This window comes from Moschus berezovskii, chromosome 12 (genome assembly GCF_049115385.1).
Source record: "Moschus berezovskii isolate FMDL1 chromosome 12, NW_MosBer_1.0, whole genome shotgun sequence".
Lineage (NCBI taxonomy): Eukaryota > Metazoa > Chordata > Mammalia > Artiodactyla > Moschidae > Moschus > Moschus berezovskii.
In genome coordinates this window covers 41,794,870-41,822,082 of record NC_142471.1, presented here as the reverse complement: position 1 = coordinate 41,822,082, position 27,213 = coordinate 41,794,870, and the positions used below count along the sequence as shown (strand labels likewise).

Genomic DNA, 27,213 nt, shown 5'->3' with positions numbered 1-27,213 from the left:
GTGATCTCCTTTAGAATGGACTGGTTGGATCTCCTTGCAGTACAAGGGACTCTCAAGAGTCTTCTCCAACACCACAGTTCAAAAGCATCAATTCTTTGGTGCTCAGCTTTCTTCATAGTCCAACTCTCACATCCATACATGACCACTGGAAAAACCATAGCCTTGACTAGACAGACCTTTGTTGGCAAAGTAATGTCTCTGCTTTTTAATATACTGTCTAGATTGGTCATAACTTTCCTTCCAAGGAGTAAGCGTCTTTTAATTTCATGGCTGCAATCAGTATCTTCATAAGTAGCTTTAAAGGTTGGGTGTGCTTTCAACAAGTGGAGCACTTTTGTATCGCTCACCTATTTGCATCTTTTAGATCCTTGGCAATATATCAAGAATCTGGATAAGTATCCTCTGAATGTTTTTGGATCTAAAGCCATTTTTTTTTCTTAAGATTTTTTTTTTGATGTGGACCATTTTTAAAGTCTTTATTGAGTCTGTTATGTATTACTTCTGCTTTATGTTGTTTTCTTTTTTGGCCCTGTGGCATGTGGGATCTTAGTTCCCTGACCAGGAATTGAACTGCACCCTCTGTATTGGAAAGCAAAGTCTTAACCACTGGACCACCAGGGAATTTCCTAAAGTTATTTTTATATTATAGTTTGGGTAGATGCGCAAAGTGGAATTATTAAAATGTCAAGGATTCTGATATTATTGTATGAGTTTTTACTGACTGCTGTGTGCCAGCAGACACATTGTGTCCCTGGATGAGGATGGTGAGCAGAAAGGCATGACCTTTGTTCCCCTGGAACCTGAGTTCAAGTGGCAGAGAGAGACAATTCAGTGTTGTAAGAGGGGAAGTGTGGAATGCAAATGAAGCTCATGACAAAGGGTCCCTAGCCGGTCTGGGGGTGTAGAGTGAGTCTTGAAGCAAGAGTGATGTCAAGGTTCAGAAGGCAAAAGGAAGTGTGATAGGTTCCAGGGGACAACGAAAGGTGGACAGTAGGGCAGGGTGGTAGGAGGAACCTGAGGCTGCGGGCACTGGGGAGCCTGCAAGACTGCCCTAAGGAGTTTGACTCCCTGCCCAAGGCTCTTGGGAGCCACCAAGCACTTTAAACAGAAGCGTGGCAGGATTGGATTACAATTCAGGAGTGAGCTTGGCCATGTGGAGCCTGAATGTGAGAGTCCAGAGCATTTAGGTGGCTGTGTGATCTTCAGTAGGGACTACAGAGAATCTCTCATTTAACCACCCCCTCCTTCTGTCTTGTGTTGAAGGCTGAGGGTTCCGCAGGAAGAGTTGTGGACAGTCAAATTGTCCTCCTGCTGAAGCCCATGAATGTACAAGGTGATTGTCCCTGCGTGGGGAGCCACTGGCCTTTGGTATTGGAAAGCTTGGGGGTGTCTTCCTCCTCCCACACCTTCCCAGCCTCCCTCTGCCTTGCTTCTTGGGGTTCTTCTCCTTGGTCTTCATCTCCTTCTCCCAGTCTGGTCTGAGGCATTACATAAACCCAAGTGCTCTCAACCGAAAGAACCGCATTGTCAAAGTTGTTCAAAAGTCTGCCGTCTGCAGCAGATGGCCTGCTGACATTCACAGGCTGTGTTTTGAAACTGCATCTGCTTTCCCACATTCCTGCCGTCACATAAAGCATTATTAATAAATGTTTGCTTCAAAACTGGTGCAGTGGGTTGCAGTGTTGGGAGGTGCATCATTCTATTAATTGGTCTGATGTTCCAAAAAGGCATAAGAGTGTGGCTGAAAGGGGTTACTGGAACTCATGGTGACTAGATGACTTCAGAAGGCGATCCCTAACGTGTTTCCACCCTCGAAATGGCTGCTGACACCTGACAGTATTCCTCCTCACCTGCAGTCAGCGCCCCAGCCATGGGAGCCTCTTTCTTTGTTACTGTCAAGTGGCTTTTAAGTAATCCTGGTCTTATGGAACCAAATACTTCCCTGGGGGTTTGACCCAGTATTTTTATGGTATGAATCAAGTGGACTTGGCCAGGAGACTGAGGGTTTCTGGGATTCGTTGCCTACAATCTGGGTCTTCCGGGGTAAGTGTCTCCCCGGCTTTCCAATGTGATTCATTCTCTTCAGCCCCAATCAGCTCAGTTCAGCCAACAATTGTAGAGTACACAATACATTCTTGGCCTGTGGCTTGGCCTTGGGGATACAAGGATCAACAAAAGGAGCTCATGGCTCTTAAGAGGCTCACAGCCCAAGTTGGAAACTGGATAGCTAATATAGTAGCATGGCTGAGTGTCTCAGGCAGATGTGGTAGGAGCCCTGTTCTACTCTCCCTGCTTGAGTAGCCTAGGATGAATGATTTTGCCTGTCTCATCTGTTGAATGGACACAAGAGTATCTAGTTGGTAGCGTCACTCGGGTATCACAGACTGTGCCTGTGAGAGCCTCTGGGCTGGCCTGACAGGGTTCTTGGTCCCTGGAGGGAGACGGTGTTTCTTGGAACCCCAGGAATGAACTGCCCAGTGTGAGCTGTGTGAATTGAAGCCAGGGCAGCATCACCCCCATGCTGACCCCTCCCTCTCTCTCCCCTCTCTTTCCAGCCTGTGACCTCATGACCCAGGGGATTTTGGCCTTGGTCACGTCCACCGGTTGTGCGTCTGCCAACGCCCTGCAGTCCCTCACAGACGCAATGCACATCCCACATCTCTTTGTCCAGCGCAACCCAGGGGGCTCTCCGCGCACCGCCTGCCATCTGAACCCCAGCCCTGATGGCGAGGCCTACACGCTGGCCTCCAGACCACCTGTGCGCCTCAATGACGTCATGCTCAGGCTGGTGACAGAGCTGCGCTGGCAGAAGTTTGTCATGTTCTACGACAGCGATTATGGTGAGTTGGGGGCAGGGACTGCTCTGGGGCTCTGGTGGGGTCTCAACCAGACACTGGGAGACCTGTGAGCTAGACCTTCGCTCGTGGAGGTTGAGCCCTTTGGAGAGGGCTGGGTGTGGATGGCGGTTGGTGATCTGAACCGAGTGGGTCTCTGGGTGGTAGGACCCAACCTGGAGCTTCGTGAGTAGGGGCTGGGCTCTGAAAACAGATCTGTAGACAGGCACTAAAGTTGCCTAGCAACAACCCCTTATCATGACAGCTGAAGTTTGAATCATCTTCGAGTTTTCAATAAAATATTAATAAACTGCTGGCAGAGATCCGAAAGGCTGCATGCAGGCAGCAGTGGTGGAGGCCAGCCAGCATGGGTCCTCCCGGAAGCCTCCTCTGCAAAGTGTCCCCCTCTCGCTGGGTGCTCTCCCAGCCTTCCCAGCTTCTTGCCTCCCTCCACGCTGATCTGCCCTTAGTTTCAGGGTTTCAGGCTTGGGCAAAGGTCAGAGAGAGGGACATCCTTAATGTCATGGACCCAGGAGGGGATTGTGTGGGTCTGGGGACACAGGACATGGCTGGATATGGATTCTTTGAAGGCCTACTGTACGAAAAAACCCCATAATTTCCTTGTTAGGAAACTAGAAAAATGGGCTTTGAAGAGATAGCTTCAGGTTTTCTATGGCTGCTTTGTGAAAATGGAGACCAGTTCTAGTTCCAAGATAAATGGTTTAAAATAAAATCTTTTTATTGAAAAAAATTTATATGTTTAAAAAAACTGTTTATTTTTTTATTCTGAGATAATTGAGACTTACATACAATTATGAGAAATAATGCAGCAATCCTGTGTTCTCCAAAATCTTGCCTGACTGTCATAGCATACCACAAGCAGGATTTCATCTTGACACAATCCACAGGCCTTGCTCATATCCACCAGTTTACATGCACTTGGGTGTGTGTATTCATTGTGTGTGCAGTTTTGTCACGTGTGGATTCATGTGCCCACCACAGTCAGATTCAGAGCAGTTCCTCACAAGGACCCCCACGCTACCCTTTTATAACCACAGCCACTCACCTTACATCTTTAAAGGCGCCTCACAGTTGGGGCCAGGGTAGAATGAGGTGGACCCTCGAAAGTCCTTTTTTCCTCTCTTGGTGGAATAGTCCCTTTGCCAAGACTGTAACTAAGAAGAGAAAGCAGCATATGTTTGCATTTGCCTAAATACTCTGCTTCTCTAAGACTGGAATGTTGTCCTCAGCTCTTAAGCAAATATGCTGTCTGGAGTCTTCCAGAAGGAATTGAAAAGCAAACAGTCACTGTACTGAAATTTAGATGAGGGGGGTGATGGGGACAAAGGTGGCCAGAGGCTCCAGGTGCTTGAACTGGACTCTGTCCAGGGCCTGGCTTCTCCCTCCCACCCCCGCTCAATCCCTGACTCTGGGGAGGAGTTGGAGAGACCATGTCATAGCCTGGTGGCTGGCACAGAGAAGGCCCAAAGAAATTGTCTCTCTGTGAATGAACCAACTCATTTATGAGAACGTGGACCTTTCAAGAAATTTTAATACAAGACAAAGGAGAAATGTGGGGGAAAGACAAGGAAAGATCTTTAAGGTAAGCTAGGAAACAGATGTTTCATTCGGTGGATGCACTCCTTTGCCCCTCTCCTTTCCCATCCAGACCCTCCAGTCAAGCCAAAAGGTGTGCACCTTGTTGTCACACGGAGACCTTTGCTATCTCTTGTAAGGCTGAAGTTAGTTTTCAACCAGACTGACCTTTATTAGTAATTTTATAAACACAGAGGGTGACCAATAAGTTTCTTCAGGTGGACCACTGCCGGCAATTGGTCAAACCTTGCTTGCTTTGTTGGGAAAGATTCTGAGGAAGTATATGGTCTCAGCAACATAAACCGCTATGATTGCTCCATGAAGCATCATGGTGCAGGGGTTGGACTGGCAGCAACCCGCCCTGTTTGCTAAAGGTGGCTGTGAATCAAGCATCTCTGAGCTGCTTACGCATGGCTGTCACTGTCCAAGGTGCTGACCACTTGGCATTAGCCTTCCTGGAGGCCAGTGCTCTTTCATTGGGTTCTATGTAGAACCTCCTGCCTTTGCCTGCCCTGGCCATTACCCTCCTGATTTGACAACCTTTGAAGCCAGGTTTCTACCCCAAACATTCTCTATAAAACATTAACCACTCCAGCACCTGTTACTTGTTTTGACCTTGCCCCTTGTGCCCAGTCAAATCTCTGGCCCATTTTTAATATGTTATGTGAGCCAAGGCTGTAGAAGCACACATGCTGTTTGATGCAGCCCCAAGGATTCAGAGTGTGAGTGCTCCTCAGCTTGGCTGGCATTAGCCTGTCTGAGGGCTGTGGGTGGATTTACATTACTGATATGTCCAAGACAAATGGTGCCTCCACAACCCCTCAGGGCCCTTCCTCCGCCAACCACTGTAACACTAGCTGCGATGAGCCCAATTAAAAAGCAAATTGAGCGTAAAGACTGTTTCGTTTCTTCCAAAGTCACACGGAAGTGGGTTTGTATATAGTAGCTTCATTTTTTGATGCTGATCTGCAAGTATCTTTACATATATTTATTTAAGCTATTCAGTAACTCTCTGAAGTGGGATTATTGCTGCATTTTACAGATGAGGAGCATGAGGCTCAGAGAGATTCCTTTTGACTTTGATGCCCATGTCATGGCACCATCTTATTACTGTCATCTGGGGCTTGCTAGGCTCCAGCCTTCTTCTCTTATCTCCAGCCAGGCAGTGTTGATGCCAAGGATGGGCTGTGTGGAATGGACTTGGCATGCCCTAAGTTTGTGTAGTCAGTCACTTGGATAAATGTCATGTGTAAGATCCTACCCCTGCAAGGTAAGGACTGATCCTTCCTCATTTGCCCCTCAGGCTCCCTTTAAACCAAGGAATGTCCTGCCCTGAGTGGAGCCTGAGGACTGGGCATCTGGGTTAAGGGTCAGAAAGGCAAAAGCAAGTTCTATGACAGAACTTGGCAGGGTGGTGGGAGAGGAGTTTGTATGTTTAAGGTTTACAGAATGCAAGATGTGCCATTTGGTAAAATTCCATTGAAAATACTTGTATGCTTGTTGTGACAGCGAAAGGAAAAATAAAAGAGAAGCTGACATTTGGGAGAGAAAATCTGTAACATTAAAATACCAAAAGTTTGGATTGAACAGAAGAGAGAACTTTCTGTCTTGCCACTTCGATTTCTGGGCTATTCATGTGTGTTTTGGGGAGGGTGTGCTAGAAGCTGCAGCCACAATTTCTCCCCAGTGAGCACTTTTGGATGAGGGATGTATTTATGGTGGGATCTTAGAAACCACTGACTCATTCATTCAACATTCACTGAGTCCTTACCATGCACAACTATTTTGCTAGGTACTCATTTTAGATGTTGAAACAGATGGCTGGAGTATCTTGGCTAAAGTTGCATAGGGCTCGGATGTGAAGTTAGGACCCCAGGGCTCCTTCCTCCATAGCATCTTTGGGGTGTGGTGCTCCCTCTTAGCCTCTTGGACCAGTTTGCAGGCCTGGGATGAGTTGGCAGCAGGGATTCCACGGAAGCAAAAGTGTGGCGCTCTAAATGTGTGTCCATTTCCTATTTGTGCTTGTTTTTAAACTATTTTTAAAAAGTTAAAAGTTGCAAACTTTTACAATGTATATGTCAAGTTAAAAGAATGATAATGAAGTGAACTCCCATGAACCCAGACCAGTTTAAAAAATGTGTAAGCTTTATGTGTCCTCATTATATCATGTTGTCTACTGAGGGGATCTAACCAGTATCTTGATTGTGTTCTGATGAGCTCCTTGCTTTTCTTTATAGTTTGTCATACAAGTATGGATCCTAAAATACTTATTGCCTAGTTTGGCCTCTTCATGAACCTTAAATATCTAAACTACTGTACACTTTTGTGATTGCTTTATTTTCTTAAATGTGTATTTTTAATTGATTGATGATTGTGATTACTTTCTTTTTTATTAAATATTATGAACTATTGGGCCTATGCATGTTTCACTTTATTAGATCATTCCAAATTACTTTCCAAAGCATTTCTACTTATTTTCACTGCTATCTGCAATGTATGAGAATTCTCTAAGCTCCCCAACCTCACCAACACCTGGCATTGCTTTTAGTTTTAAGATTTTCATGTGAAATGTGTTTTAATTTACATTGCCATGATAAAAGATGAAGTTGAGCATATCTTTATGCACTATTTTTGTTTGCTTTTCTAAATACCCATGTGTAGTTTTAAATTTTTGCCCATTTTTAAAATTGAGTCTTTCCTTTTGTGAGTTAGGGATGTTAGATGCCTTCTTTCAGTTAGTTGTCTAAGTTCACAGAAGTTCTATACTGTATTGTTATCAAATTTATTCATCTTTTAGACAAGTAGCTCCATTTCTTATCTAAGAGGTGTTTCCCTATCCAAATGGTATAAAGATACTCTCCTGCTGAAACCTTCCTCTCTGCTCTGAGAGCAGATGTTGCCTTCCAGCCTGAGTGTCCACAGCTCGGTCCTGGCACTGCGTATGCCTGGATCCCTATGGCTAGACCATCTCTCCCTGCAGCTATGGCCTGACATTCTTCCCTGACACTGCTTCCCTGTGCTGTGATCATGGAACTGATCTTATCTCAGTGGTGACTGGTGACTGCACCGCTTGTGGCGTGGTGGTTCAGGAGGGCTTCCTGAAGGAGGTGGCATGTAAGCAAGCCTCTAAAGGACTAGAAGGAAATAGGCAAGCAAAGGGCACTGGGGGCGGATAGGAGGAAGAGTGTGCCAGGCAGAAGGAAAGCATGCTGGAAGGCCTGGGGGCAACAGAGGGGGAAAATATATGGCTGGACTGTGGGCAGTGGCCAAGGGTGAGGCTGGAGCTCTGGGCCAAGCAGGCCTTAGAGGCTTCACTGATGAGTACAGAATCTCCAGAAATCCTTGAGAGCCATAGCTCGCCTCCCCAGGGTGTGCCTCTGGGTCCTATTCATTATACCCAGTCCAGAGACCTGAGCACAGACTCGGGTCTTCTTTCCTGGAGGGCTCTGGTCTTTCTGTTGTCTGTGTCCAGACTCACTGGCTTCCTCTGAAAGGAAATAAGCTAATGCACAGGGACGAGCTGAGGACAGATCCCAGCTCCCGAGGCAGGGCCTGAACTTCCCAGGTGGCCAGGGGGCCCAGGTGACAGTGAGTCACAGTTCGTGTTTCTCCAGCCTCACTCCAAGCAGGGCACTGTGTCAGCACTGTGAGTGCTCCAGCTCATGGCAGCCTTACAGCAACCCTTCGAAGTGAGTTCATACCACCCTTGTTTTACAGATGAGGAAACCGTGACTCAGAAAAGTGAGTGAGTGGCTGGTGAGTAGGAGGTTGGCTAAGTCTGAGTCCCGAAGCCCAGGTCATCACAGCTCTGCTCACAACCTCTTGATCCTTGTGGCAAAGCTGTGAGGGGCAAGGTCCGCAGGTAGACTCTTCACTTAATGCACAAGGGTTTATCGGAGCACTGCTGGTGACCACAGATACTGCCAACAACCGTAATGGTTAAATATATTATGATACATACATAATGGGAAACTATGATTCCTAATGAACGAAGAGGCCATAGTTCCAACACATGGTACTGTTGGCTCACAGCAGCAAAGTGAGAACAGTGGTGTCAGTATTGCTGTGGGTAAAAACAAGGTCACATCTGTGTGTGTGAGTACACAGAGTCATGGGGAGAGCTGTGTCAGGGAGGGAAACACAATGACTTGGGACAGAGATGGGAGTTCTGTTTTTGGTTTAATATCCTTGAAGTTTTCTATCAAGTACCAAAAACAGTAAGTAAATAAAAAAGAGTGAGGGTTGCCATCCTTCCTTCCTATTGATTGCCCATGGTGACTTCCCTCTTTATCATCTAAGGAACAGGGATGGTAATTTCTGGGCTACAGATTAAAACCCCTGGCAGGGTTCCTGGTATGTGGCAAATGGTCTGTATGATAATAACAAATCATGAGTGGGAACCAAGAGTGGCAGTGGTCAGTATTCTTCCTTCCCGGGGCTGGATGTTGGCATAGGGCTTGGTAGAGTCTCGGCATGAGAGCTTTGGCTGTTTGTCCCTCCTCAGGATTATCCTTGAGTATAATGGTTAGGAGCATGGACTTGGGAGCAGTCTGCCTCAGTTGAAACCTGGCTCTGCCTCTATAGCTGTGTGACATTGGACGAGTCACTCAGCCTCTCCCTGCAATGGTTTCCTGATCTGTCTAATGAGAATAAAGTAATCATTCCTGTTTGGTGTGCTTTATGTGTGGATTAAATGCATTAATACATGCCACGGGCTTAGTTGGCATTACCAAATCATTGGATGTGAGTTTGAGCATATTCTGGGAGATAGTGAAGGACAGGGAAGCCTGGCATGCTACAGTCTATGGGACTGCAAAGACTTGGACGTGACTGAGCGATTGAACAACCATAAGAGCTTAGCACAGTGCCTAACACCTGAGTGCTCAGGAAGACTTCCTTACTCAGAAACTACAACTGCTGGTAGCCCCTTAGCCTCTGAGCTGATTCATCTCTGCTATGACTTATTCTTCAGTCCAGGAAACATCTTGCTTATGTTCTCGGTGCTTGCAGTAAGAGAGAGAGAGTTCAAGGTCCGCTCTCTCACCTGCAGGGGACACTCCAGGCCTCCCTGGTGGTGGAGGTGAGTTGCTATGAGTCCCTGAAGACTCACTGCTCAGTCCCAAGTGGCTCTGGTGAGTCATCACACCTTCTCAACTGGACAGCCTGACAGGTTCCTTTGGTGAACATCTGTTGGCAGTTGGTATTCACCCCGAGTCCTCCTGATATGAAACTCCTCAGAAGAAAGAGAATTGGACACCTACTATTTTAACCAATGCTTCATGCCAACAAAGTCTCCTTTCTGGCCCCTGGCATAGGAAGCATAGGAAGTCGGGCAACTGAGCTGCTCTGGTGAGCCTTCTCATTAATAACACATATCGTATCATTATGGCATTAGTTTAAATTGAAGTAATAAACGCTTTTTCCAGATGAAATGAGTAAGTGAGTTTAATTGCTAGGAAACCTACAAAGAAGTTTGACAATAACTTTACTGGGACGAGTGTTTTGGGTTTTGTTCTCCGATCTAATTATAAAGCAACTATACTTCAGGGCACGTTAATTGTAGCATTTGCTGGAAGATTAAAGTTCATTAACTCTGAAGTTCCATCACCCTTCTGTCGGATTCCGTGGTGTGTCTGAGGACAGAAGGAGATGCCGGATGAAGGACAGGAAGACGAGGGTGCCGGCCCCCCTCCCCCCATGGCCCATCGCACAGCTGGGACCAAGGGATTTGCCACAGCAAGACCGTGGCCAGACCTACACTTCCTTCTTCCCATGCCGTGCCACAGTGCCCCCTTGGAAGACAAATATGGCCCCATTGACTTTCCCCTCCTGCCAACCCTGCTTCTCCAGACCTCCTCAGCCCCAGCACACAAGAGGGAACAGGTTTTGATGTTAAATACTAGGATTCTAGGAAGGGTATCCACAAGATGTGGCCCCAAACATCTGGAAGGACCATCAGCCCAAGTGAGACCCCTGCCCGCTCTCCTAGTGAAGTGAAATAGCATGTCCTCTTCATTGTCTCAACTGAAGCATCTCTTACCCTCCTCTCTGGGAGAGCATGGCTCTTTCCTAACAGGTCCAGCAATGTCAGGAGAGTTCCTTCATTTTTTGAAGTGAATTGTATTGAGGCATAATTGGTATATAATAAAATGCACTCATTAGACATGTACTGTTTGATGGATTTTGACAAATATATATAATAGAGTAACTGCTATCCCAGTTGAGGTGCAGAATGTTGCCAGGTATATAGAAATGCCTTTGTTGTGAAGAGAGACCATCGTAGCTAACTTCCTTCTGGCCCCAGTCACTTCAGCACTGGCTGGAAGACCATAGGCCCTGAAAAGAATGTTATGTGCCTGGAACCTGCAGTATCCTCTACTCCTAGGAGTGTTTTCAGAGACCTGGAGTATCAGTGTGTCTGACCAGAAGACAGGGAAAGGACAGGGAAGAGTGAAAGTCAGGGGAGAGGAGGGGAGAGCTGTGGAAGCCCTTTAGCAACTGGGAATCATGTTCAGGCTAAAGCTGTCTCCATCCAGATGAGAGCCCTGACCATCTGCTTGCTGGCCAGAGATGACTTGTTTTCCCTTGCCAGGCAAGGTCTGGCACCTCCTTGAAAGGTGAAATTTGGGTAGTTATGAGCACAGACCCCAGCATCAGTAAAGAACTGCATTTAAGTCCCTGCTCCATTGCTTATTGTGTCCTGGGTGAACTGTGGTTGCCCTTCAGAGCCTTGGTTTTCCTGATCTGTAAAATGGGTATCATAGCACTTCTTTCCTAGGTCCCTGGCAGGTCCTGGCCAAGCACATGCTCAGTGCTCTAGTGGGTTGAGAGTCTTATGCTTTAAAAGTTTTCCTTTGCTTCTTACAAAGGGATCTCAGCAGATGGCATCCAGCTCTGAAGAACCCATTTTTGAGGCCTGGGAAGTGGGTTTCCTTTCCTGGTTGCTCAGCAGGTGGGACCTAGGGGTGGGTGGCCATAGGTTTTGCTTGACTTGTGTTTAGACAGCATCTCTGAAACAGCATTAAAAATGTCCTTCTCCTTGGGAATCTAAGGAAACAGAAAGGCTCCAGGAACCCCTAAGAGGTTTCCCTCTGACAGGTTGTGTGGGAACCTCAGGTCTAAATTTGAAGGTCCATTGTGATGACTGAAACTTTTCCCACTGCTCTGGAATAGCAGCCATGGTCCTTGCAGCTGGCCTCCCTGCCCTGCTCACTGTCACCTCTCTCCTCACTCCACCCCGTCTATCTGCCTCCTGTTCTCTGTTGCTCCATGAACATGCCAGGACAGTTAGGCATCAGAACCTTTGCACTGGCTGTTCCATCTGCCTGGGACACTCTTCCCATAGATATCTGCAGGCTGCATCTTCACCTTCAGGGCTTTGCTCCAATGCCCTCTGCCCCCACAGGCCTTTTCTCATCAATTCATTAAAAAATTGAGCTCCTTTTCCTCTTGACGCCCTCTTCTCCCTTCCATGCCTTTTTGTTTTCATTGAATTTACTGACCTTTGCTTATTTTTTGATGTTTACCTTCCCCCAATGAGGATGTGATTTCCACTCAAGCAGGGATCCTGTGTGTTTTGTTAAGTAATGCTGCATATCCAGCATTTAGAATAGCACCTGGAACATAGTGGGTACTCAAGAAGTATTCAGTATATGAGTGGATGAATATATAACTGGGGGCATTTCACTGACTACTTATTTTTCCAGGAAGCATTTGTTTCTTTTTACGAGATTCCCAATTACAACAATAATATATGATTTCATGGAGTCGAAAGATCAGGTGAAACCTCACCCTCCTCCACTCCCACCAGAGAATCAGTGTGTTCAGCCTGCTGAGTTTCTGTCTACACCTTCCTCTTTGGCAAGTGTGGAGGGAGCACTCATGTACTCCACAAGGTGCGGGGCTTGGCGAGATTTCAGATGGGCCCAGGCTTGAGAAAGCTTTCCCCACAGTTTCATAGGAGGAGTAAACACAAAATACCTGTGTATATCACAGTGTGAGGTTAACAGTGCTGCTGAAGTTTTGTGGGTGAACATTTTGGGAAACTTGTGTTCTGTCCCTGCCTCAGCCTTTTTTCTCGCTTATCTCTGGACTGTTGACAAATCTTTCTCATCCTTGGTTTTCTCATTTTGGTAGTGGGGATAATAAAAATGCCTGCCTCAAAGGGTTCTTGGGAGAGTGAAATGAAATGAAATGACGGATATGAGAGTGATTACTCGTTTGTCCCTCTCCCCTTCAGTACCCAGGACAGTGCCGCAAGTGCTGGCATGTGATTGCAGAGCCTTGCAGCCTTAACTACTCCCCAGCCCATCCCAACTCTGCCTTGGGAGGCGGTGGGTTTTGAATTAGCTGGGAGCAAGAAGGGCTTCATCAGGTAGAGGAGGGAGGAGGGAAATTCTAAGTGGGGTAAACCTGTGTGCAAAACATCAGGGTGTGAAATAGCACGCCGTGTTCTGGAAGAGGAGAATTTGGAGGACCAGTGGCTTACGCTGAGAGCTGGAAGTGATGGAAAGTGTCAGAGGGAAGGGTGGGCAGGGGCTGCATCACACAGTCTCAGGCAGCCTGGCCGGGAGCATCTGAGTGGTTGATTCATCATGTCCATGGCAGGGCTTTCCCCCTTTTGATGTGAGCTGTGTGCTGTGTCATCAAGGCTCACCCTCCCATGGGAACTCTCCTGTTTAGTGAGATGCTTAGGAACAAAAGCCTGTTCTCCTGGGTTGCATCACCCTGGAATGTGACAAGAAAGAAATCGCTTGTACATTGTGTGACCAGTTCTCCATTGTAAGAAGTCTGGGGGTTTTGATTTGGGGGGTTAGCTGCTCACCCCATGTTTCCCACTGGAGGCTCTGAGAGTGATGACAGAAGATGGGGCTGGGGGTGGGGTCACACTGACATGGCCACTTTCCCTATAAATAGCATATGTCTCCTTCAAGGGTTCTGCTTTTCCAATCTCTTGCTGGAAAGTACCCTCCAAGTCACCTGACCTGGTACCTGTGAGGGCTTTCCTGCTTCCTGCCCCAACACCCCTGGTACCAGAGGGAAGCCTCCACCTGGGCCTGGCATGCTGTCTTGATGTTTGGTTTATTATTTTGGGATGCCTTATTTTTCTCTTTGCTTATTTATTTATTTCTTGCGCACATCCAGAGGCTTCTAATGAGGCAGCGGCAGTCAGAAAATAAAGACAGGGCCATAGTGGCTGTGCTGGCTGGCAGGTGTGGCAAAGATCACTGTGAGCATGCTCTCCTGGCAGGCAGGAAGTGGGGAAGGAAGCCATGGGTACAGGGTATCTGCATCCTCTGAAAGGAAGAAGCAGGGTGGCTTGCTTCTCAGAAGGACCAGGCTTCTCCAGCACTTCAGAGAATTCTCCCAGAGGGACCTGGTCTGTGTGGGGGACATGGGAGACAGAACGGATGGTAATTCTGGCTCAATTTCAAAGCAGTGCAGAGGTGGGTTTTGTTTGACTGTCACTCACAGTTCACTGACTATGGATGTAGTCCTAGGCTGAAGCTCATGATTCTGGGAGGGTGAGGGTCGGACAGCCCTCACATAAGCTTCCTTTAGGCTGGTCTTCATGGAGTCGGTGGATTCTTATTGCCCACTGAGCGAGGCCTCCTCCATCTAGTCAGTCCAGTTTCATTGGTCAGACATCCACTGAGTTCCAGATGCTCTGCTGGGGAATTGGAAGTGAAGGAGGCAGGCGTGGCTTTTGCCCTCTTGGCCCCAAAGGTTACTACTGTCAGTGGGGAAGAGGGTTGTGATGGAGACTGTACCATCCCGTCCACTGGAACTGTGGCTGGAAGCTTGGCCTGCCTGGCAGAGCCTGGGCAGTCCTTTTGGAATGGAGTTCAGTCCTAATGGAGTGAGGAGGGCTGACATGAGGGAAGGGCAAGACAGGCAGATGTGGGGGTCCAGAGGTGAGAGAAAGCAGGGATGTTCCAAGACTTGGAGGAAGCTATGCCTGGCTGGAGTCCAGTGTCTGGGATCAGGGACCCAGATGTGGAGTGCTCGGCTTGGGTGGCAGAGGGACTGTGTATTCTAAAGGCAATGGGGGACCATGGAAGGGTTGGTCACTCTGCTTTCTTTTCTTTGTTGAAATTTCTTTGAAATTAGTCTTTTTAAAAAAATATTCATTTATTTAATTTTTGGCTGTGTTGGGTCTTCACTGCCGCGAGGGCTTCTCTCTAATGGCGGCAAGAAGGCATCTCATTGTGGTGTCTCTCTTGTTGCAGAGCACAGGCTCTAGGGCTTCTGGGCTTAAGATGTTATGACTCCTGGGCTCTAGAGCACAGGCTTAATTGTGGCACATGGGCTTAGCTGCTCCACGGCATGTGGGACCTTCCTGGATCAGGGTTCGAACCCCTGTCTCCTGCATTGGCAGGCAGATTCTTATCCACTGAGCCACCAGGTAAGCCCCTGCAATTAGTCTTTTTGCTATGCCACATGGCATGTGGGATCTTAGTTCCCTGAGGAAGGATCGAACCCATACCCACTGCAGGGGAAGCATGGTGTCTTAAGAACTAGATTGCCAGGAAAGTCCCTGAAGTTAGTTTTGGTTGTGTAAGTAATACACGAAACGAACATGTCTTGTAAACAACAGAGGCAGTTAAGGTGAAAACCATACGTGTCCTTTATGCTCCCTCCCCCGCATTCCTCTCTAGAACTAAGTTAAGGCCTTGTCTGGGCTCGTCACTCTTTCTTATGTGCAGACATTCACATGGGAATACAGGGAGCTTTTTCAAAGCAGAAGGTTTGGCCATGTGCTTTTCACTTGAGGTGCTTCAGAGCCTTCACTCTGGTTCTACCTTTTGGTTCTACCCTTTTCTTAACCTGCTGCCTGACATCCTGCAGAGTGGGGTTTATGGATCCATTCCCTCACTAGGGTGGTTTCTGGTGATTTAGCTCTGACAAGCAGTGCTAGAATGCACACCCTTGAAGGCACAGCTTCGTGCACGTGCCTGAGTATTTCTCTGGGCTGGATTGCTAGAAAGTAGAGTTGCTGAGTTGCAGAGAACCCTGTGTTTTCCAGTTAGGAAGCTAGAAAGATAGCGCCGAGGTGTCAGGTACAAAAATAAGGCAGGCAGGAAGAGAGAAGTATTTAAGTGTTTTGAAGAACAGACCCTGTTCTGATCCCTGTTTTTTCTTTTTTTATGGTTTAGAGGAAGATAGTTTCTTGAATGTCATGTTGCTGAGAAAAAGTGTGATTAGACAGAAAGTCAGGGACAAAATCCAAAAACAGAGAAGCAGATGCGATAGAGCAGGGATCCTCTTAGGTCAGCAGCAGCTCTTGTGGAATGGAGTCAGCTACAGCTCGCTGGGGATGAGCAGGGGGAACATCCTGTGGTGTGTCCTGCTCTGAAGGGGTCTCACTGGTGGGTGGAGCCAAGCTGACATGGGTTCATGGAGGAGAGACCCTGCAGTCTCAGGAGGAGCAGCTGACAGTCTGGAGTTAGGGAAGGGCTGACATGAGCCGAGGGCTCCAGCCTGCTCTGAGTGGTACTAGGACTGGACCTGGACTAAGGGGGAGGTGGTACAGGAAATCAGGAACTTTCCAGCTGTCAGAGCCCCCAGGGCCACAGTGGCAGGAAGTGTCCCTGTCCCTCATCCACCCATGTTGGGGGTGGGGAGCATCTTTGGGTTAGCCATTATTAACCAAAGGTTCTCAGGTGGCGCTAGTGGTAAAGAATCCACCTGCCAAGGCAGGAGCCACAAGAGATGCGGGTTCACTTCCCAGTTCGGGAAGATCCCCTGGAGAAGGAATTGGCAATTCACTTCGATATTCTTGTCTGGAGAATCCCATGGACAGAGGCGCCTGGTAGGCTACGGTCCATGAGGTTGCGCAGAGTCAGACACAACTGAACGTCTGAGCATATATCCCATGGAAGAGGTCTGTCTTTTCTCCCCGGGGCCTGCAGGCTTACTAAAGGCCGTTGGGCTGAGCTTAGCTTGTGGACCATAAGCAGAGTGAGGAGCCCTGCACAGTTTCTCCCAAAGGAAGGGGATCGAACACTTCCTGTGCTGTGACCCTGTGCTGGATGCCTTCACAGTTCTTTTCTGTCTGCCTAGCCACTCAGCAGAGTCGACACCTGCACACCAGCTGGTCTAGGAAACTGAGGCTGGGAGGGGTTTCAGCTGCAGGTGGTGATTTAAGTCTCAAACTCCCTCTCCTGACTGCCTCTCCACTGCTCCAAGTGACAGATGTGTGTCCCCCTGGCATGATGCGGGAGAGGAGGGGGTGGGACAGGTGACACTTGAGGGCCCCTGGGTCAGGAGATGCTGTTGTGTGAGCCCTCAGGAGGCCCTGAGGAGTAAAAGGAGAAGAGGCCTCAGGAGGCCTTTTCTGGCTGTCCCGCCCTCTGCCTCAGCCCTCGGCGTACACTCCCATCCTCCGGGCCCTCCTGACACACACCTCTGGGACGTGCACGTAGTGCAGTCTTAGGACCTGAACTCAGAGGCCTGCTTTGGAGGCTGTACCCTCATTGTATGGCCGAATGGATTTTGTTGCTGGAGACCTTCACATTTCTGTGGCATTGTCACAAACGTAGATACGAAGGGATGTCGCCTGTGGGTCTTGGCGACATGCAGTGGAATCCATGCAATGGGATGCTCGGAATGTCCTGCCTTGCTTATTTTTGAATTGTGGTTAAATCTGTACAACGTAAAGTTTACCACTTAGCCATTTTCAGTGCACAGTTCAGTGGCATTTAGCATTTCCCACGGCTGTGGAACCGTCCCCACGTCGGTATTCAGAACTCTTTGCGTTTTGTGAAACTGAAACTCGTACCCATTAGATAATGACTCCCCAGCCCCCTCCCCCAGTCCCTGGGCACCACACTTCTCCCTTCTGTCTCTCCAGACTTTAAGATAGTGGGATCATACATAGTTTGTCTTTTTGTGACTTGCTTATTTTACAGCATAATGTCTTCAGGGTTCATCCACGTCCTAGTGTGTGTCAGAATTTCCTTCCTTTACAAGGCTGCATAATAGTCCAGTGTATATATACACCACGTTTTGTTAATCCATTTGTCTGTTGATAGATATTTGGGTTGTGCCACCTTTTGTCTACTTTGCTTTCTGAGAATACTGAAAGAAAAGTATGGTCTCTTGGGAGCCTCTGTGTATGTGTGTGTGTGTGTGGTCTCTTGGGAGCCTGTGTGTGTGTGTGTGTGTGTGTGTGTGCGTGTGCGTTTGCATGTTATAATCTTTTGGAAGATATCCATTCATTTTTCAGTCTGTCACCAAAGTCACCTTTCTTCAGCTTGCAGCCCAGCTTATAGTCCAGCGACGGCAGCCTTTCTCCTCAGAATGGAGTTCAGATCTCTTCAGGGAGTCCATGAGCCTCAAGGTCTATCCCTTGGCCTTCTCCTTCTCCACCTCTTCTCTCATCATCCAGCAAACCGTAGGTCCTGGCTGCTCGGGATGTATCAGTTGGAGTGTATCCAGGCATATACAGTCCACTCCACATCCTTCAGGCTGAAGGAATTTATCTACTGACCAGTGTCCCCAGAGGTGAGACAGGTGATGTGGAAGCATCCCAGACTAACAACTTTAGGAAGGCACCAGAATACCCAGGGTTAAAGGGAGAAATGGGAGAGATGGTCCTGGAGTCAGGACCACCCAGTGGGAATGGGGACCACCCTGAGGGGCCATGCCGAGGGAGCTGGGAGCATGGAGGAGTCCTTGAACTGATGCTTGTTGTATGACATGGGTCAGTTGTACAGAAATAAAAGGTTCAGAGATCTGAAGGCTTACACACACACACACACACACACACACACACACATGCAGGCATACACGCACACACCCCTCAGGTGCCTGTGGTAATTAAAGTCAGAGGCGCAGATGAATGTAGTCCACGACCAGCTATGAATCTTGCTAACCATCACCAAGAAAGATCAATAAATTTGCTTCTTTCTAAGCGGGCGCCAGATTTCACTGCAGGGCCTAGGGCAGCTCAAGGTGAAGTCTTCCTGAGGACTTCCAGCTAGGTGGTCTGTGTGGGGAGGGATGCAAAGTGAGTGCCAGGCATGCTCCAGACCCGCAGGATGGGATGGCATGTCAGGGGCACCTTGCTACCTGGAAACAGGGACTGAGGGAGAGATTGCCTCCCCAGGGCCCCACCTTGGCCCTGTCTTTTGCCTCAGGGACAGCCATTGTGGTCAGGAGCCCTGGCTATAAAATCAGGCCTTGGCCATGGGTGCTGCCCCCGCCTCTCCTGGTGACAGCAGAGCACGCGGCTCCAGCTCGGTGAGACTTCTCGGTCCCCACGTCTGCTGTGGGGACGGGGCCAGTGGCAGGAGGAGGTATGTGTGGTGGCCTGGCACCAATGCACATGGGCTCGCTGGGCCCCGGGGCTCCTTCTTCGCAGCCCTACCCTTAGTGACAGCACTTACGTGGCTAGAAATCGACCATGTAGGAGTATTTACACTGTGGAAGTCAGCAAGGGCTACATGCTGGGGCTTTCTGACAAACTGATTTTAAAGTTCGTACTGAAATGCAAAGTACTTAAAATAGAACAGTTTTGAAAACGAAGAATAAACCGGGAGGATGACCCAAAGACCTCAAATATTAAAAGCTATAAAAAATCAAGGCAGTGTGTTTTTGGTGTATACATAGACACATGACCACTGGAACAGGATGGAGAGCCACCAAATAGACCCCCACATGTATGGATGACTGATTTTCAACCAAAGTGCAAAGGCAGTTCAGTAGAGAAAGAAGAGACTTTTCAACAAATGGTGCTGGAGCAAGTAAATATGTATGTACAAAGAAATAATCTTCAATCCCTAGCTTGTACTGTATATAAAGCATAAGTAAAACATGGACCACAGACTGTAAAAACCCTAAAATTATAAAACACCTATAAGAAAACACAATAGAAAATTGTTGTGGTCTTAAGTTAGGCAAAAATCATAATCCATAGAAGAAAAAAATTGATAAACTGAATTTAACTAAAATTAGGACCTCTTTAAGAATGAAGCTCTTTGAAAGACACTGTTAAGAGAATAAAAAGACAAGCCACAGAATGGGAGAAGGTATTTTCAAGTTATATATCTGATTAAGGAATTAAATATAGAAGATAAAGAACTCTTAAAACTCAATAGTAATGAACACCACAATGAAAAATGGGCAAAATATTTGAATGGACACTTTACCAAAGAATATATATATATATATAACAGGTAGGCACATGGAAAGATGCTTACTAGTTACTGATTAGGAAAATGCAAGTTAAAACCACAGTTAAAAGCTACTGCCTACCTGTTAGAATGGCCAGACCGATAATACCAAGTGTTAGTGAGATTACAGAAAAACTGGAATCTTTTACTTTTTATTTTTTTAAATGAAAAATTTTATATTGGAGTATTATTGATTAACAATATTGTATTAGTTTTTGGTGTATAGCAAAGCGATTCAGCTTTACATACACAAGTATCTATTCTTTTTAAATTCTTTTCACATTTAGGTTATTACAGAATACTAAGCAGAGTTCCCTGTGCTATACAATAGGTTCTTGTTGGCAGTCTATTTTAAATATAGCAGTACACGTCAATCCCAAACTCCCAATCTATCCCTCCTCCCCAACCGTACACCCTTTCCCCCTGGTAACCGTAAGTTCATTCTCCAAGTCTGTGAGTGTTTCTGTTTGGTAAATACGTTCCTTTGTATCTTATATTCTTTTACATTGCCCATTTTTCATTACCAGATTCCTCTTGTAAGTGACACCATATAATATTTGCTTTCTCTGTCTGACTTACTTCTCTTAGTGTGATAATCCCCAGGTCCATCCGTGTTACTGTAAATGGCATTATTTCATTCTTTTTAATGGCTGAGTGATATTCCATTGTATGTATGTACTGTGTCTTCTTTATCCATTCATCTGTCTCTGGATATTTAGGTTGCTTTCATGTCTTGGCTATTATAAATGCTGCTGGTGGGAATGTAAAATGAGACAAGCTCTTTGGAGAATAGTTTGATGGTTTCTTAGTGAAACATGCACCTACCATGTTATCTGTTCTGGGTATTTGTCCAAGAGAAATGAAAGAATATAGCCACTCAAAGACATGCATACATGCTAAGCTGCTTCAGTCATGTCTGACTCTGTGCGACCCCTATGGGCTGTAGCCCACCAGGCTCCTCTGTCCGTGGGATTCTCTAGGCAAGAAGACTGGAGTGGGTTGCCACTCCTTTTCCAGGGGATCTTCCTGACCCAGGGATTGAACTCTGGTCTCTTGCAGTGCAGGTGGATTCTTTATAGCAGCTTATCTTGTAATACTAAACACAGAAAACTGAAATGTTCATTAGCAAGTGAATGGATAAGCACATTGTGGTGCATCTATACAATGGGATACTATTCAGCAATAAAATGGGGTCAGTTATTGGTATAAGCACCAGCATGAATGAATTTCAGAGTAATTAGGTTAAGTGAAAGAAGACAGACTAAAAAGAATACAACTGAATGCTTATATTTGCATAGAACTCTAGAGCATGCAAACTAATCTGTAGTGACAGAAGCAATTGAGTGGTTGCCTGGGGACTGGGGTGAGTGGGAGAGACCACAAAGGGGCACAAGGAAACTTTGGGCAGTCATGAAATATGTTAATTATTCTGAATGTGGTAATACATATGTTAAAGATGTGTTAAACTTGTATACTTCAATATTTGCCATTTATTGCATACCAATTATACCTCAATAAAGCTGTTGAAGATTTCATTGCCTTTTCCAGACACCATGCTGCCTGTCACAGGGGTTCTGTTTCCATGCCAGAGAAACCATCACGCCTGAATTCATTCAAACAATTGCCTCTCCCTTAGGGTTTCCAAAGACGTGTTAGTTTGAGAATCCATCTGTGTAACATCCACCACAGAAGTGAATCATGCTGGCTTGTTGGAATTCTGTCACACATGAGATAGAAAGGGTGGAACAGTCAGGATTGTATCGGGGCCCTGAATGCAATGAGTGATTTCACCGAATAGTCCTTGAAATGCACTACAAAAGAAGCGAAGTGGATCGTGATCTTCTAGCAGCTGACATCATGGTTTTTCATCTCAGTGTTCTAAGTTTCTTTCTTTATCAACTGTCTGCATTAGGGTTGATTAGTAAATCTCTGGCCTTCTCCAGAGCCATCAGGTGGGGACAGATTAGTGTGTCAGTTATGGAACAGCGGTGGGGAGAAGCTGATCAGATGTACCCAGACAGCGCGGTAATTAGCATGCCCGAGACACCAGGCTGCTGCGCTGGGGTAGCCTTGGCCAGTCTCACTGTGGAGCAGTTTGTTCCTCTCCACAAAGAAATTCATTAGTGGAGATCAATGGCCAGCAGTGTGGAGGCACCCCATCCCTGCCCGCCATTGCCTTACATCTTCAGGTCCCAGAGGAAGCAGTGTGCAGGCTCGTTTCCTGGCTGCTGTCTGGGGCTGGTGGGCAGCAACCTCAGGGCAAGGCTTCCAGGAAGCGCCCACAGACCCTGGAGTCCTGCATGCCCCACACTGTCCCAGTCCACACCTCACCCCATGCTCCCAGCTGGAACTCTGGTCTGTCTGTACCTGTGGAAGTCCATGTGGAACTGACTCCAGGGCCTAGTTCTGGTGGGAGGGGTCTAAAGTTTCCAAGTCGAGTTCATAGAAACAAACTTCTTTGTGGTTTGTCCCATATATGTTTGCTGACCAGTGGGAGCGAGGCCATAGCAGATTCTAAAAACTGAAGCACAAAGATGTAAATCCACTGATCCATCCAGTAAGTGTCTATGATGAGCCATCTGCATGCTGGGCTCTGTTCAAGGTACTGGGGCACCAAGAGAAAGGCGGAGTCAAGGTTCCTGCCCTTGTGGAGCTTATAGTCTAGCATAGGAGACGGAAAATAGAGAAATAAGGAAGCAAGAAGATAAGTACCAGTAAGTGGTTAATAATCTTTTTCTTATTTAACCCACAAAATGCATATGACTTCCTCTCATTCAGAGGTTCTCGGGTTCATAGACCCCCTAAGCTCCTTGAAATTGTATGAAAAAGTGTGTGTGTGTTTGTGCATGTTTCTGTCCTTTTCCTCTGGGAGAAGTCCACCTAATGCTTGAAGCATGCATGGTCCAGGGAAGGGTAGACATGTATCTATAGTTCACCAACCCCCTCTTGGCCATGGGTACAGATGTCCATTCCTCCTCCTTTCCTGGACCCACCATGACTCTCTCCTCCTTGTCTCTCTAAGTCAGTTCACTTCCAGTGAGGTCTGTGCCCCTCCATTTTTCCAGTCCTACTCTGCCCTGCCCCAGTGGGTCCCAAATTCTCAGCTCTGCCTTTGTTTTGGGCCTTTGGAGTTCCATTTTCTCTGTGGTGCCCCAGGCCTTTAAGCATGGTACTGACCGCTCTGGGAATCTTTCTGGACCTAGAGCCTGGGATTCTCCCTGCCCATGTGCAGCAAAGGGGTTTGGACAGAGGTGGATGAGCAATAATGGGAGCCCTTTCCTCTCTTCCTTTGTAGGAAGCTGCCTTTTAGAGGAAAGATGGATTTCCTTGAAATCACCTGGGGAGAGTGACTTTTCACTGTTCATTTTTCAATCACTCTCTTGATTAAGGTGCTGAACTCCTAGCCAATGTTTATTTAGACTCGATTCACTGGTTTGGGCTAGGAGGGTTGTCTATAGCTGCCATGACTGGTGGTTCTGGGACAGGGCAGAACTTGTGAAAGCTGTGGCCCCTTGCCTCAAAAAGACATTCCCATGGGTGGAAGAAGGCTGTCCCATGGCCTGTTGTTGCAGTAACTGGGGGACTCAAGGAGAAGAAGGGGCCTTGGGGGGGGGTCCCACAATATCCTATCACCTGTAAGAGCAAATGAAATCCAAAATTACATTGTGGCTCTCCATTTGCAAATTATGTGACCTTGGACAAGGAAGGGAAACTTTCTGAGCTGGAGTCTCCTTCCTTGAAAACTTGGGATGGAAGTGACTTCCTGCTTGGACTGGGGTGAGAATCAGAGGAACTGGCCTGATGAGAATGCCTGGCACATCATCAGGGGGTGCCTGAAAGAATTTGGGTGAATAAATGTTCAGCTGGATCCCAAAGGAGTGAGGAGAAGGAGGGAGGGGGAGGGAATAGAGATGCTGGGGGCTGGCAGGTGCCCACTTGATCTGATGCTCGAACCTCTGTACTCTCCGTCACATGCATCTCTCAGGCCAGGCTGGGACCCTGGACCGACCTGAGGAGAGTGAGGCTGGACTAAAGCTTGAAGATCAGTGAGACCCTGAAGACTCTGCATTCCTGCTCACCCAAGATCAAGGCCCTCAGCTCAAAGTAGCAGAGAAAAGTCTCCCCATCAGAAAACTTACAGATAGTCATGCCGCTGATTTCAAGAGTCTCTGGAATAATATTGTAAAATAATTAGCTTCCAATAAAAAAAAAAAGAGTCTCTGGAAAAGATGACCCCACTCAGAATTAAGCAAGAATTATTGGAGAAGACAATGGCTTCCCACTCCAGTACTCTTGTCTGGAAAATCCCATGGATGGAGGAGCCTGGTAGGCTGCAGTCCATGGGGTTGCGAAGAGTCGGACACAACTGAGCGACTTCTTTTTCACTTTTCACTTTCATGCACTGGAGAAGGAAATGGCAACCCACTCCAGTGTTCTTGCCTGGAGAATCCCAGGGAGCCTGGTGGGGTGCCGTCTACGGGGTCGCACAGAGTCGGACACGACTGAAGCAACTTAGCAGCAGCAGCAGCATGGGGAGAGATGGTCTGCTGAGAAGAGGGCGTGGTGGGGGAGGAGGGAGAGAAAACAAAGCCTCTCAAAGTCAGGAAGTCCCTGGAAGACCTGGCTGTGGCTCCCACGCTCCAAAGTACAGACCAAGGGGCTGCTTAATTTAAGGAGCCTCTGGTTCATTGTGTGAGAACACGGTTTGAGGAGTGAGCCATGTGTTTGTTGGTTAGCTGGAGGCTGGTGTGTGGAAGTGTCTCTCTTGAGTCTGTCCTCTGTGGCAAATGGCTGAAACCCTTGCTAGGACCCACCAGAAGCAGCCAAATGGCCCACAGGCATGATTCTGGGATGTGGGTGGGAGCAGCCTGGATGCCCTCACAAACAACCCTGTGCTGATTTGCCAAAAATCGGGCCAATGTGTCCTTAGAGCAACTCGCTTAATAGTCTGTTTGCTAAAAGACTGAAAATACTTGCCCAGTTTTGCTTTGACCATAGTCCTCATCTCTGCCCCTCTGTAATTCTGCCTCTGCCTCTGCCTCTGCTGCTGTTTTATGTGCAGATAGTAGGTGGGGGAAGGGCAGGGGCAGAACCTTTCAGGAAAAAACCCCTCAGTAATGCCAAATGGTGGTTCAGAGACACGTGATTTTGTGATTTAGCTTCTGGTCAGTTGGCTGCTTGGAGAACTGGTCACTTGGTGAGCTGGTCATTTGGGGAACAGACATTGGAGATTTGGTATTTGTTGAGTCGACCTTATTTCTGAAGTGAATTGTCAGCACAGAGGTTTACAAGGAAGCCACAGGCCTCCGCCTCCGGAGAAAACTCACCGCACCCGTTATGACCCTGAAGGCTGTGAGTCTCTTGTCTCCTCAGAGGGCAGCTCAGCGTCTCTTCTCAGGGACAGACTGGGCTCCCCACTCCGGTCTCTTTCCCTTTCTCCTTCCCTCTCTCTCTCTCACACAAACACTTGCCTGAAACTGCAGGAGACAGAAGTTGGATGTTGGGCAGGCTTTTCCCATGGGCTGGCTCAGAAAACAGTCCTAATTGGAGGGAGTTGGGAAAGACAATGCACTGTAATTGGTCTGAACAGCCCTTCTTGCTGATGTTAAAGGCGAATAAGTTCTCCGGGAGCAGACACAGCTGTTCTCTTCCCTGGGTTTTCTTTCTGCCTTGGAAGCACTTGTTCCTGGTCGTGGAACCAGGACCTCTCTCCCCTCAGGGCTGGTGGGGGACCCTAGGTGCTGCGGCCTTTGCTGCTTTAGGGGTGGAACACTGGACAGTGGCCTGAGGGAAGCCCGGCTGTGTGCCTGGGGCTGTCTCACGAGCGCAGCGTGTGGACTCACCGTTTCTCCTCCAAGTCTGGTCCCCTCCTGTCTTGGCTGGCGGCACCACCCACTGATGGCTCGTTCTTCCCGCGTGTGCAGGTGGGAGGAGGGCTTTCAGGTGGTGGGTGCTGGGGAGGGATAGTCCATCCTCGTGGGCACCTCCGTGTCTCTGCCTCTGTCTTCTGCTCCCTCTGTATAGAAGGTTTTGTCTGATCCTCTCCATCTCTCCCCAGTTTGCTTTTTTAGTTTTCTTTTGGCCTTCACGCTGACCTTCCCCCAGGCTGGACCTATCTCGAGTCTCAGAAGTGAAAAATGAAAAACTAGCCTTGAATCTTCTCAAACTTAGGTTGGCATTTTCTTTGAGCCTTTTTTTTTCTGCTTTGATGGAGATAGGAAAGTAAAAGAAATGTTCCTTGGGGAGTGAGTGAGTGAGAAAAGAGGGAGAAATACATAGAAAACAGTCAACACTTGGAGACATTTTATTTGTATTTACATCTGTATCTGTATTTACAGCCATATGCATACATATATACTCACACCCACATGCATACATTCATACACCTATCATTCTATAACTTTTCATACTTCTCAAAGGTCCTGTGGAACACTGGATGTTTTGGGGGAGAAAAGGAAACAGAGGGACAAATTATAGATTAAAGTGACCAAAGAGATGCATCAAACAATTGGCTGTATTTCGTGGACTCCATCAGGATCCTGATTTGAAAAATTTGTTACAAAAACATATGAGATTCTTGAGAAATTTAATTACTCAGTTGGTAAAGAATCTGCCTGCAATGCAGGAGACCCCGGTTTGATTCTTGGATTGGGAAGATCTGCTGGAGAAGGGATAGGTTACACACTCCAGTGTTCTTGGACTTCCCTGGTGGCTCAGCTGGTAAAGACTCCGTCTGCAATGTGGGAGACCTGGGTTCAATCCCTGGGTTGGGAATATCCCCTGGAGAAGGGAAAGGCTACCCACTGCAGTGTTTTGGCCTGGAGAATTCCATGGACTGTATAGTCTATGGGGTCGCAGAGAGTCAGACGCGACGGAGCGACTTTCACTTTCACTGGATATTGGACAACATTAAGGGATTATTCACTTTTTTAGGTGTACTCTGAGTGTTGTGTTTATGTTTTTGTCTTTTAACCATGTCGTATTAGAGATACAGTTGAAATGTTTATATGTGAAAAATATGATGTTGGAGATCTTCTTGAAAATAATTTGGGGGTGGGTAAGGTGCGGTTGATGAGAGTTGAAGCTACGTGATAGATCCATAGAAGTTCATTCCACTATTTTGAATGTTGAAATTTTCCATAATAAAAAGTAAAATAAAATCATAAAATAGTATTTTTCCTCTAGTTATGAACGGAATACTGTTTGGCTTTTATTTTAGGTTTTATGCCTTAACTTTTCTGTAATCTTAGGTGCTGTTATTACTTGCTGGCTAGAGAGAGGAACAGATGGCAGGATGAATGGATAAGTAATGAGCAAATATTAATGAGAACAGGAAACTATCAATCGAGTTTCCTGGACAGCTTGCTTTTATCCCTGGATATTTCTGCAAAATTACATGCATATAATATAGTCATATTATTTTTCATAAGACAGTGATTCATACCATGGGATTCAATAGGCCAGTACTTTGAATAGGTGGTTAATAGAAGCTCACGTGGGAACTCTGAAGGCAGACTGCCTGACTCTGCCTGTAGTTATCCTCTGACTCTGGGTAGTCACTCTCATTCCCCATCTGCAAAGTGAGGATGAAGATAGCACCTACTGTA

At 47.2% G+C, this 27,213-nt stretch overlaps 1 protein-coding gene across 4 annotated transcripts in view; it reads left to right on the top strand.

Moving 5' to 3' along the window:
- GRID1 (glutamate ionotropic receptor delta type subunit 1) overlaps positions 1 to 27,213 on the top strand; it is a 701,267-nt gene that overhangs the window by 145,991 nt on the left and 528,063 nt on the right. For all 4 annotated transcript variants that reach the window (XM_055425309.2, XM_088842072.1, XM_088842073.1 and 1 more), the window contains one exon: positions 2,556 to 2,840. In XM_055425309.2, coding sequence (XP_055281284.2) covers positions 2,556 to 2,840 — 285 coding nt within the window. The remainder of the gene's footprint in view (positions 1 to 2,555; positions 2,841 to 27,213) is intronic.